Raw genomic sequence first — 13294 nt, forward strand, 5'->3', positions numbered from 1 at the left:
TAGCTCGTATTCTAACGCTAGCTAACGCAAGGATGCTAGCTAGCTAGCTATTCACAGTGTACACAAGCACCATCCACATCAACACAGGGGATAGACGTGGACACAGGGATCAGGCTAATTTACGAAACTGGACCCATGCAGGGGCCTCATTTATCATTGAGGTACGCCTTCTTTTACACGGTCTTTTTCGCGATTTCAGGCGTACGCCATTTTCCCCCCCCACATTGCGATTTATCAAGCCGAAAGGGCGGAAATTTAGTCGCCTTTCTCCGCGCTTTTGTACGACACCTCTCAAGTTGTCGTACCGATTTACACGGTGTTCTACGCCCTTTTTGAACACAGGGGGAACTGGCGACGCAGGTGGTGCGTCGGTGAATTCCTTCCTTGGAGCCGAAGCGCTGTTTCCCAGAGCCTTCTTAGCCAAGGTATACCACAGCCAAGGGATACGTTACGATGGGCGGTCGGACCCCATCGTTAGCTGTCCCTTGGCGATGCGCTCCGTTCATCCCGTTATAGTTTTAGCTCGATTAGAGCAAAATTACACTTTGAAAAAGGAGAGTTGCAATACAGCGCACATCTATCTATCCTACCTGCGCGATTCACATCATTAGTGTACACAAAATACAATTAACTTGAATGATGAAAATAATGTCATGGAGCCTACAGAACACATCATGGGAATGTTGTTTTTAAAACTTTTATTGAGCCAAGCAACATATACGGACTATCCATAGCCTAATATAATCCACTTTGTGAACAACAACAACATTTTCTTATGATAAGGGATAATTTGATGACATGACTTTTCTGGCTGTCTTTATATATTGTCAGACAGATATCCTGGCGAATTGATTAATCCAATGAGGCCATCTAGATGAATAGTCAAATATCCTCACACACGCTCCAGAATATTGTAGAAAGCCTTCCCAGAACAGTGGAGGCTGTTATAGCTGCACAGGGGGGGACCAACTGATGCCTATTCATTTAGAATGGGATGTCTAAGCTCACATGAATACATGAATTATTCCTGAATAATCATTTCATCCAAAGTGTAGGACAGGAAATAGAGAAGCATGTCTAATTTCAGGAAGTAGCCTACTGGAGTTGTGCATAGGCCCTACTGGTAGCCGCCAAACAGGACGGCCTTCGGTTGCTCCACCTCGTCCAGCATGATCACTAGTTATTCTTTGGTGAACGCTATCACACGCTTCCTCTTTATATCTGCCATGTCGCTCAATATGTGCAGTTACCCTTGTTTTTTTTATAGGCCACATGTGCCAACACCGGTGCCTGATAGATTAAATTAGTCATCGTATCCGCGCGAATTCTAACGTTGGAATGCTACTGCCACAGGGGCAATTTATATGGGCATTATACCTTTGTTTGTATGATAACTAAATCAGTGGTCATTTTGCTATCATCATTGCCTATCACCATTAAAGTATTTTTTCCTGGCCTTTCAAGACATCTTCGACGGGGCTTATATGTCCCGATCCGATCCGATCCATGCTCTTTCTTGGATATTTTATTTGATGTAATTTGATGTATGAATTGGGATTATCACGAGGTCTCGCTTTGACTCTTAAATACATTAGCAGATGAGCTTTCGGAGGATTAGCTTCCTTTTTGGAAATTTAGACTGAAATAAAATAATTAAGATCACTAAATACTGTGAATCTGTTAGCAAAGTACACTATAAGGACAACAGTATTGGGCCACCTACACATTACAACTTTCCTGACATCCCATTCTAAATGAATAGGCATCATATGGAGTTGGTCCCCCCTGTGCAGCTATACCTTGGCTTAAGAAGGTTCTGGGAAACGCATCGCCACCTAGAGGTGGAGCTAACGACGTTCTTAAGAAGCACGTAGCGCTACGATGCCTTAACGATGCCTCTGGGAAACGCGGCCCAGTACTATACCAGTTCATACTCTTGTCTTGTCCCTCTGCCTCCCTAGCCCCTCCACACCAGCAGGAGGCGCCACTGTCAGGATCTCCAGCGCTTCCCCTCATCAGCAGCCATCATCCTACAGGTGCTACACACACACACACACACACACACACACACACACACACACACACACACACACACACACACACACACAAAGCAATGGAATATGTGTGTACGACATCACAGCTGGGTTTTATGTACACTGTAACAAATGTATGTAATTTGTAAAAGACAGTAAATCATAAACAGTATGGTACTATTTCCTAAATTAACAATGCATTGTGTTATGGTAAGCAATTGTTCTTCAACTGTTAAAATAAACATCCACATTAAGTCTGTATTATCCACATCTCTTGTCCTCTGGGGTCAGGATTGCTTGTGCTGCTCCTGTGGCCAGCTGGATTGACATCAGATCACAGGACACCTCAGGTCTCACTGATGTACTTGATTTCGGCCTCGGGGCAGCACTATCCTCTAACTGGTGCGTTTCTTGTTGTGCATGGGCAGCACTACCCTCTGTACCGCGTCAGTGATGCCGGGTGTCGGGGTGAGGATGCCGCCTCGCCAGAGGAGCGCCACCAAGTGTTTGAGGAACGCTATGATGTGCTGTCCCGGGAAGCCTCTCAGAAGGTGAATTCACACACACGCACGCACACGTACACACACACACATGCACACACGTACACACACACATGCACGCACGCACACATACAGAGCTCTACTGGTCTAAATTTCATGCATGATTGTGTCAAAATATAAAACAATCTCTACATTCACAAAATCTTATCACAATATTTATTCTGTTGTTTAGAGGAGAGCAATAATTAATCTCTGGACCAATCAACAGCTACTCTGGTGGTTCCAGCCCCGCCTTATTCTCAGTGGCCACACCCACAGTGCCTGCGAGGTTGTCCATGACAACCAGCATCCTGAGGTCAGCGTCCCATCGTTTAGCTGGAGGAACCGAAACAACCCCAGCTTCATCTTGGTAACCATAGCAGCAATAACCCATTTTTACCCTGGTAACCATAGCAAGACCACCATTTTCAGTCTGGTAATCTATTAAAAGAACATGTCAGCTTTTGGGGAAATTATCTTATTTGCCATCTTCCCCAGAGTAAGATAAGAAGATAAATACCCTTCTCTTCTCCGTGCGTGCAGTAGGAAGCATTGGGACACGTTAGCCTAGGCTAATGTTTCAAATCCACTTCCAGTGATTACGCTAAGATAACGGCTCTAATGGGTCTCAATGCTTCCTACTGCATGCACAGAGAAGGGTATGCATCTTCTTATCTGACTTTGGAGAAGATGGCAAATCTAATTCCCCCCAAAGTTGGCATGTTCTCTTAAGAGAAGAAGATGGTTCCAAACGGCACTTTGATGTCAGGCAGACCCACCCTCCTTTCTGACCTTCCTCCCTCCACCCAGGGAAGCTTGTTGTACCCCTCTCTCTCTCTCTCTCCCTCCATCCCTTCTGGACCCCACCCCCTACCCCACACACTCTTTCTAATGCATCCTTTGACTGGTGGGATGCAATCTTGAACCGACATTTTAGATTCTGATTTTATTGTGTTCAACAGCACGCTTAAATAGTGATGATTGTGTCTTTTAATGCCGTTGTTTATGCATTTGTGTCTTTTACTGTTATACTGTGAGTAACAGTGTTAGGGTTAGTTCTTTTAGGGTTAGTTATTTTAAATGTGTTCACACACACACACACACACACACACATTAGTCTATATGCATTGTCTGCATTCACTCAGACACTCAATTCATTATTCGCACGCACGCACGCACGCACGCGCACACACACACACACACTTCATGTGCTCCAACAAGAGAATTTCCCCATTGGGAATTATTAAAGAAGGCCATCTATCAATCTCTCCCTCCTCCAGGGCAGCTTTACCCCCTCGGCCTTCCAGCTGTCTAAGTGTTTCCTGCCAGAGGAGAGCAGCGTCCTGGGGATCTACAGTGGCGCCGCCCTGCTGGTCACAGTGCTGCTGCTGCTGGCAAACTGCCCCCGGGTGGACACCATGCACCTCTCCACCAGCATCACTGCCCTGCTAGGGAAACACAAAGCCCTCTGAGACCGCCACTCACTAGGGTCTGAGGGTGCCGGTGTGTGCTTGTGTGCGTGTGTGTGTGAGAGAGAGTGAGTGAGTGAGTGTGTGAGAGAGAGAGAGCAAGAGAGAGAGAGCGAGATTGGAAGCAGATAGGTAATGAACTTCAAACACATGTTTTCTGATGTGCCTCTTTATTAAAATAAAAATATTTTTTTGTATTCCTTAAAGGCCTGACACAAAAGTTGATCACTCCTGTTTCTCACATGAAAAGCTGCAGTCAAGTGGAGAGAAGAAGAACAGGCTACCTAACAGTGCTCACAATCCCACAATGCACTAATGCACATGGGTCCTCAGTCCAGCTCCCTTTGTGGAGCCATGTCTGAGTGTGTCTGCAAACACACACACACACGCACGCATACATTGACACAGACACACACACACTTTAGTCTGTATGCATTATGTCTGCATTCACACACACTCAATTAATTCATCACACACACACACACACACACACACGCACGCAAACATGTCTGCCTGCATGTGTCTGCAAACACACACTTTAACATTCATTAATATGTATACGCAATAGGCACACACATTACTATGTATAATTGTACATATAGATTTATAGAATATATGTAGATTTTTATAAATGAATATGTACATGTATATTAATATAAAATGCATATGTACAATGTACATATACAATGTGTGAGTACATGTGTGTATATATGTTTACAGTACATGCATGCTTTTAAGCACACATACACACACATTTACTGTCACACACATGTATACATCCCATACACACCTCAAGTCTAAAAAGATTTCTCCTACGCTTGTAAAACATCACCGGCTGTCAATTGGACATGTCAAAGGTTAAAGCTGAGAGTCAGAAATAAAACTAGAGCTTCAACCCCAGGCAGAGGCTAGGGTTAACTAACTCGGAGCATGGGGTTAACTATCTCAGATGATGGGGTTAACCAGGTTTAACTAACTCAGTGGATGGGGTTAACTAGGGTTAACTAATTTAGAGGATGGGGTTAACTAGGTGTAACTAACTAAAAAGGATGGGGTTAACTAGGGTTAACTAACTCAAGAGGATGGAGGCTAGTTGGTCTCCAAAGGGACCTGGTTCATTTGCATATTGTACAGATCCAGGATTTTATTGACCAGAGAAGCACACCTCTACGGAGAGCCTGCCTGTAGCCCCTCCTGTCATTCAGCTGACATCAAGCTGTACAGTGCAGTCAGTCAACAAGCCACCTTGTCAGTCAACGATCCAGTCAGTCAGCTAGTCGGTCAACAAGTCTGACAGGTCCGCCACCCCGGTAGGCCAGACAATCAGTCAGCCTGGAAGCAAGTCAGTCAGTCACATACACTCCAGCAGGTCAGTCACATACAGTACATACACTCCAGCCAAATATACAGGTACAGCCATTATCAAGGCACAAAGATCTACAATTATAATTTTTTTCAATTAAGTTGTACAAAATAACATTTTGCAGTCTGTACAGGATAATCAACCTCGCACAGTGTACAAGATAACAAAAACAAAAATATATTATTTATATATATATATGTATATATACTTGTATATATACAGTATATATATATATTTATATATTGATCAATAGCCCCAGAGAATCAGAGCCTAACAGGAGTGTCTGTGGGCTGATCACAATCTAAACTGCTGGGACTTCCCATCCTCTGGGATCAGAGCTGCTAAGGACTCCACCTCCCAGCATTCTCTAGGCCTCCCGCAAACCCCCACCACTCTGCCAAGTCTACAGATGTCTACATCAACATCCACTTCTAGAACTAGAGCTAGTCCAACCCAACTTAACATGTCACTAACTAGTCCACCTCAACCTGTCACTAAATAGTCCAACCCCAATTAGCCAGTATCCAGACCTGGTTCAAATGCTAAATTATTTCAATTACATTCAAATTAATATATTCCACAAATTATATTACTTTCAAGTACTCCATAGGCATGGATTTTTTAAATTGGGAATTTCCATTTGAAATATTCATCCAATGACAACTCCCAACACACTACCAAAGTGAGTTTTTACTATTAAAACACCCCAATGTGTACAAATATGACTGAAACAGTGACAGCCATGTTAAAGGGACATCTCAGTAAAAGGAGATGATCTCCTTCCCTTCATTCTTCAAAGCAAAGAGAATAATAAAGCAACTCCACTTCCACCTGTAGCCTATTGAGATGCACCCAGTCAAAACCTGCATTGCATCTCTTCCAGGTCAATTCAGTAGTGTAATTGTGTCTCGTTAATGTAATTAGATACGTTTTTTTTTTCTTTTTTTCCCAAGTATTCATTCAAATACTTGAAATACAAGTAGTTGCTCTTGTACTGGTTAGCAAATACCCCAAAACATTCCAAATTAGTATCTGTAATTGACCCAGGTCTGCACACCTCCAACTAGTCCCATCTCCAACCAGCCTGCCTCTAACTAGTCCAGTCCAACTTGTCACAAACTAGTCCAGCCCGTTACTAACATGCTAACCAGTCTCTAACCAGTCCAACTCCATTCAACATGTCACGAACCGTCTATAACTAGTCCAACCCCATTTAACATGTCACTAACCCGTCTTTAAATAATCCAACATGTCACAGACTAGTCCAACTTGTCACAGACTAGTCCAACCTGTTACTAACTAGTCCAACGTGTTACTAACTAGTCCAATATGTCACTAACTAGTCCAACCCAAACCAAAAGAAACAATAATAAATATGGAGCTACATCATCAAGTGCATTACAGCTTGCTTAACCTTACACACACACGCACGCACACACGCACGCACGCACGCACACACGCACACACACACACAGAGGACGGGGGATAAGTAAGAGGAGTAAGACAGGCATTTATGTAAGGGAGTGTTGGAATGTTGGTATCACCTTCAAACCAACACATGGGTGTCCATAAGACCTTAGATGCACACACACACACACACACCTTACACACTCACGTACACATACTGACTACGTCTGCTGCTCCAGACCCACCAGAGAAACGAACAGAGAGCATCAGGAGGAGGAGGAATGAGGAGAACGTAGGAGAAAGGCAAAGTAGAACAACAGAGGCACTGGGGAAACATCACAGGCCATAAATAAAACAACAATAAACAAAAATCAATATCAACAATATCAGCATGGTCTCTCTTCAGTAGTTGTCTGCTCCCTGACAGGGGCTGTGGGTAGGGAGTGGAGTCAAGGATTGGCTGGGCACCGTTCAGGCCAAACCAATCACAAGAGTTCGTACTGACGGAGGTGCATCCTCTGTATGATGTCACGACAGTCGTTGAAGACGCGGCGGATATTCTCCGTGTCCACGGCGCAGGTGAAGTGGGGGTAGCAGTAGTGCTTCCCGTCACCACTGGCTGTGCTGATCCTCTGCAGGGAAAATGCAAGTGCGCACGCACGCACGCACGCACGCGCGCACACACACACACACACACACACACACACACACACACACACACACACACACACACACACACACACACAGGCAGGCAGAAACACACAAGTGAATAAGTAGAAGGTTGTCATGTGTATCTTGACTAGGTAAAGGTCGGGTGTAGAATGGCATACCAAGAACTCGTCTCTGATGAAAAACTTTGCTCTGGTCACTTTGGGGTCCTCTCCTGCATCAGGAACAGCTGAGGACAGAGGGCAGGGGTCAGACGCCACAACCTAGGCACCACCAGGAGGCTGGGTCCTGGGTCCATCACCAGCCCAGTTGATCTCAAACTTCCTCACAGGCAGACAACAGGTGGTGAGGTACCAGGGGGTGCTGTCCCACTAAAGTCAGCCTCTCATGCAGACTCCCCTAAGGGACACTGCTCAGCCCTCTAATCTTCTAATCTTGCATATACAACAAATTATAAGCATCCAAATCCTTCATTACCTCCATCAACAATGCAGCAGGGCAGACAGCAGTCAAGCACTGGACATTTGTGGACAGGTATACTACCCTTCTAACATTCACAGACTGTGTAAAGTCCTCCGTGTCCTCCACACGACCCCCGTCCTCCCACCCCTGTCCATTATTCATATGGACCCACCCCTAGCCCTAACACACCGCTAACCCTTCCACCTCTAACCCTAACACATCCCTAACCCTTCCACCTCTAACCCAAACCCAACTGTCCTTCCACCTTTAGCTAGCAAACTGGCCAAGGAAGGAGTTGAGCTGTGTTGACTCCATCTACCTTGCAAGTGCAAATATTGCAAAGCTTACTGGTGCCAAAAGTGGTTGTGTTGGCGACACTTTGTTTCTTGCTGAATGTGATGTGGGCAGAGATATTCTAGATAACATCAGGAGAATAAATACAGTAAAATGTTTTCTCAAATAGCTAGATAGCTAACGTTCACAGGTTTCTGGCTATCTGAACACACAAGGTTGGGTTACATAAAAATATGAATATTTATATCTAGTTGCCCCAGGAAAACCACTCCAGCCGATATCTTGTGTTATTTTGGTGTAACAACTACAACATATATAATTCAATAGTAGTATACTAGTAGAACATTGTAGCTGGTGAACCAGTGACTAATGATAGTATACCAACTGTCTGCTGGTACAGTGTAGCTGGTGTACTAGTAATAGTGGAGTTAGTGTACTAGTAGAACCTTATAGCTGGTGTACTAGTGACTAATGGTAGTATGTGGTGGTGTACTAGTAGAACCTTGTAGCTGGTGTACAGTGACTAATGATACTAATAACAGTGTGTACTAGTGAGACCTACCGTCTGCTGGTACAGTGTAGCTGGTGTACTCAGGGAAGTAGTCCTCTAGTTTGGACTTGCCAGCCAGGATCTTGTCGGCCAGCATGTCCTGCTTGTTGAGGAACAGGATAACTGAGATGGTCCGCAGAAATCTGGAGGAGGTAAATAAGAGAGGAGAGAAGGATGAGGTGGAGGAGGAGAGAGAGAGAGAGACGTGGGGACCCATGCTCTGTCCAGACTCTGACCGGCCGTAGAGACGTATGCTGTCTAGACACTGGCCGGCTGTATAGATGTATACTGTCTAGACGCTGACCTGTTGTTCCAGATGCTCTTGAAGAGGTCCAAAGACTCCCGGAGGCGGTTGGTACTGTTGTCTTCCCTGATGACCATGTTATAACTGCTGCTCGCAGCCACGAAGATAATGGCCGTCACATCTGATGGAACACACGCACGCACGCACGCACTCACACACACACACACACACACACACACACACACACACACACACACACACACACACACACGCACACGCACACGCACACGCACACGCACACACACGCACACACACGCTCATGAAGCTTCTCTATAAAGGTCTATGATGATTACATCATCACCACCACCATCATGATTCTCAGTAAGTTAGTAGCCTGGAGAACCAATGGTTCTGGAGCCTAGTGGCCCAGAGGGCAGGAGCCTATCTCCTGATTCCTTAGCGTGAGAAAGCTTGATGTACAAGTACACGCTGGTACAAGTACACGCTGGTACAAGTACACGCTGGTACAGTATGTCGCAGGATTTCATCCCCAATCCAGCCCTTGATGCTGAGTGCCAAGCAGGGAGGCATTTGGGTACCTCTTTGGTATGACTCGGCCAGGTATCGAACCCCTAACCTCCCAGTCTCAGGGCAGACACTCTCATGATTCTCACATCTCACCATTAAAGCACTGGATCCATTTCCTCCTTTCGTCCCTCTGGCCGCCAACGTCAAACATACTGGGAGACACAGACAGACAGCTCAGTTAGCATCGCAAGTACATCTGTCCTTGACTGCTGTGCTGACTAGTCTAACCTGAGACTGAGCTGAGGAGGTGAGGAGGAGGTGGGGAAGAGAGGTGAGGAGGAGAGATGGAGGAGAGGTGGGGAGGAGAGGAGATGAGGAGAGGTGGGGAGGAGAGGAGATGAGGAGAGGAGATGAGGAGAGGTGGGGAGGAGAGGAGATGATGAGAAGTGGGGAGGAGAGGAGATGAGGAGGAGAGGTGAACAGGAGATGATGAGAGAGGAGGAGATGATGACAGTAGAGTAGAAGAGAGGCGACTGATTCATGTCCACCTGTTCCTGTGGTGCAGAACTTACTGGAAGTTGACTTTGTCCACCTGGAACCTGGTCTCGAAGATCCCTGAGGTGAGGACTCGACAGCGCAGCAAGTCCTGGGGTCACAGCGTGTCAGGGGTGAAAGGTCAAGGTTTGATAACAGGATCTACACGAACCTACAGGTCAGTTACAGTTTCATTTACAATTTGTCAAATTAAAGCCAAAGGTGTATGATAGGCCACCATGGTCATGTGTTCTCAGACAGGTGATGTCATGTACCTGGTCTGTGGGTGTGTAGTCATTGCTCCTCACAGATTCAATTTTCTCCAAGAAGCTGAAAAACAAACAAACACACACACACAGAGACAGTAGTCCCAGATGTGAGTAGAAGCATCATGGGGGGTTTGAAGAAGACTGAAGAGGAGGCTGTAATATGACAACTCCTACACTCTAACAGCAGTCTCCAGCAGAGGGAGGCAGAGCACTGCCCCAGCTGGGTTGTGTCTCTCTCTTCCTGGCTGCTTACATAAGGCAGCTTCCTGTCAGAGTTAGACAAGATCTGCACGCTCTGAGCCACACCAGCACTATCCGTGCTGAAAGAGAACACACACACATACACACTCACACGCACACATACAGACACACAAACACACATTCATATACTATCACACTGACTCGCACGCGCTCACACGGATATATATACATGCACACACGTTCACACTCCCTCAAAAAATGCTATTCCAGGCTCACACTACAGGTTTTGTAAAATCCTAACTGATTTCGAAACCAGGTGCCATCACGCACATAAGGAGAATCTTAACAGTTGTTCTCTTTTATCTCAAACATGCACATACTTTCAATGACTACAATAGTGCCAGTACCCAAGAAAACCAAGGTAACCTGCCTGAATGACTATCGGCCAGTGGCACTTGCTCCAGTGGACTCACTAGACCCACTAGACCCACACCAGTTCGCTTACAGAGCCAACAAGTCTGTGGATGATGCCATCGCACTAGCCCTCCATTTCGCGCTGGAGCACCTGGACAAGAAAAGCACCTACGTCAAGATGCTATTCATTGACTACAGTTCTGCCTTCAACAACGTATGCCCCATCAACCTGGTCCCGAAGCTGAAAGGTGCAGGCTTGAGCAGCTCCTTATACAACTGGACCCTGGACTTCCTCACGGACAGACAGGTGGTGAGAACAGGCAGCAACACCTCATCCACACTGAACATCAGCACAGGTGTCCCGCAAGGCTGCTACCTGAGCCCCAGGCTGTTCTCACTGTACACCCACGACTGCTCAGCCAAGCAAAGCAGCAGTCGAATCATCAAGTTTGTGGATGACACCACTGTGATAGGCCTGATCTCCCCCAATGACTCATCTGAATCGGCTTTAAGACAACAACCTGAACCTGAACACTAGCAAGACAAAGGAGATGATTGTGGACTTCAGGAGAGGAGGAAATAGCAGCCTCCCTGCTTACACCAGTACGAGAGCCAGCATGGAATCAGCGGACAATGTTCTCCATCAATCAACAACATTATGGGTAAGTCGTAAATTAAGCTCTATGCCCAAAATGTTGAACTACCCTTTTAAATGTCTAGCTGAGTACCTAGGACTGGAAGGAGGAACTGATTAGCACTGATAAGATACAGTAAGCACAAGCAATTACAAGAATTCCAATGTACCTGTACCCATACTTGTTACACATGGAAAATTAACTTTCTATTCTATTTAAAATTTTGGCGCGGATCCGAATCACGGGGTGGATCCACAAATTATTATCCACAAATCTGAGTGCCCTTGGTCTTATTATCATTACAGTCAGAGAAACCAGAGAACAATACGTAATTAGAAGTGGCGATTTGTGGATAAAACAAGCCTTCTATTCTATTCTATTCTATTCTATTCACTACAAGATTGAAAATAATGGCTAATCACACACTACAGGATATTATCAAGAAATCGTGCAGGGAGCAACAAACCACTTTGTCTCGCCATCTCGCTCGTAAATTAGTGATGTAGTAATCTAAATATCAAACATGTTTGATGGTGTCAGGGTGACCCCGATGCGTCTGCAAGCTGATCGGGAGGTATAAGATTGGATCTGAACCCCTCACATGACAATCAAGGTCCCAGACCAGATTTCTCCTGAGATTGTCGGAAGACATGACCACCATAGCTGAGGACCATACTGCAGTCAAAAAACATTGTTTTCAAAATATGCACAGTGAGCTCAACATGAAATCATGCATGAGAGGTAGTGGTTGCTCCCCCCTGGTGGTCGGTCAGAGATATACATCCATAGATTCAAAGAGAAAAATGATTTGTGGATCTGCCCTGTAATTCAGCTCCAAAATCTAATCAGGTCCAGGGTACCTTGGGCAGAACATATGTACCAAGTATGAACGTCTTAGGGTTATTTGTTTTTGAGCTATGGTGTGAACAAAATACCCATCCAGCCATCCACATACCCACAGGCGCACGCACGCACGCACGCACGCACACACACATACAGCAGTGAACACCTTACTTGGTAACCAGTTATCTAGCAAAAGTAACTAGTAATCTACCAAAAGTAACTAGTTATCTACCACCACTAGCACAATGTTCTTCACAAATCTACTGCTGCTTCTACTGCTGGCATGGAAACATGGGATGAATAGTTTCCACATTTTGAGTGGCTGTTGTTTGAGTGTGTGTTTCTATATGTGCATCTTTGTGTGTGCTTGTGGAACCGAATTGAATTGTTAAACTCCCTACTCAGCACAAATACTTCCCACCAGGACAGTATTTGACCATCATGGAAATGTTTTCTGTGACATCAACATCTAAAACTGTGTTTATGGGGGGGATATATAGATAGACAGAAAGACAGACACTTCAATAATCCCCGTGTTTACAGTACCCAGTGAGATACAGTAGGCTCTAGTTGCATTGCCCAGCATACAGTGGTTCTCAAACATTTCAGGCTCAGAGCACCCTTGTACATATTTTGTTCATCTACAGCACCCCTAAATTACATTATTAGTTTTCACTCTCAGCACCTTATTTATGCCATCTTTTACTGACGTTTAGCATAACATTATGATAGGCTCTGACCTACTAAAACTATATTTTTTTTGTATTAATAAAGGTATAATATGTTATATGTGGATTAAAATAACATTTTTTCAAAAATAATACATCCATGGGGCTTTGC

The 13294-nt window shown here is 45.1% G+C and overlaps 2 protein-coding genes across 5 annotated transcripts in view; one reads left to right on the forward strand and one right to left on the reverse strand.

Annotated features, from left to right (window-relative positions):
• Positions 1-7240, forward strand: part of mppe1 (metallophosphoesterase 1) — a 32027-nt gene extending 24787 nt beyond the window's left edge. For 2 of the 4 annotated variants that reach the window (XM_084455913.1, XM_084455915.1), the window contains exons 6-9: positions 1962-2036; positions 2462-2584; positions 2802-2942; positions 3853-4241. In XM_084455913.1, the coding sequence (XP_084312039.1) occupies positions 1962-2036; positions 2462-2584; positions 2802-2942; positions 3853-4044 (531 nt within the window). In that variant the 3' untranslated portion in view covers positions 4045-4241. The other 2 variants (XR_014630965.1, XM_084455914.1) reach the window with 2 other exon arrangements.
• Positions 7241-7273: 33 nt separating this feature from the next.
• Positions 7274-13294, reverse strand: part of gnal (guanine nucleotide binding protein (G protein), alpha activating activity polypeptide, olfactory type) — a 40595-nt gene continuing 34574 nt past the window's right edge. Inside the window, exons 6-12 of the mRNA XM_084455945.1 lie at positions 10368-10422; positions 10131-10204; positions 9712-9770; positions 9091-9211; positions 8799-8929; positions 7642-7709; positions 7274-7443 (exon numbers count right to left, since the gene is read on the reverse strand). Of these exons, the coding sequence (XP_084312071.1) occupies positions 7297-7443; positions 7642-7709; positions 8799-8929; positions 9091-9211; positions 9712-9770; positions 10131-10204; positions 10368-10422 (655 nt within the window). The 3' untranslated portion in view covers positions 7274-7296. The remainder of the gene's footprint in view (positions 7444-7641; positions 7710-8798; positions 8930-9090; positions 9212-9711; positions 9771-10130; positions 10205-10367; positions 10423-13294) is intronic.

The sequence above is a fragment of the Borostomias antarcticus genome (genome assembly GCF_949987555.1).
Source record: "Borostomias antarcticus genome assembly, chromosome: 2".
NCBI lineage: Eukaryota > Metazoa > Chordata > Actinopteri > Stomiiformes > Stomiidae > Borostomias > Borostomias antarcticus.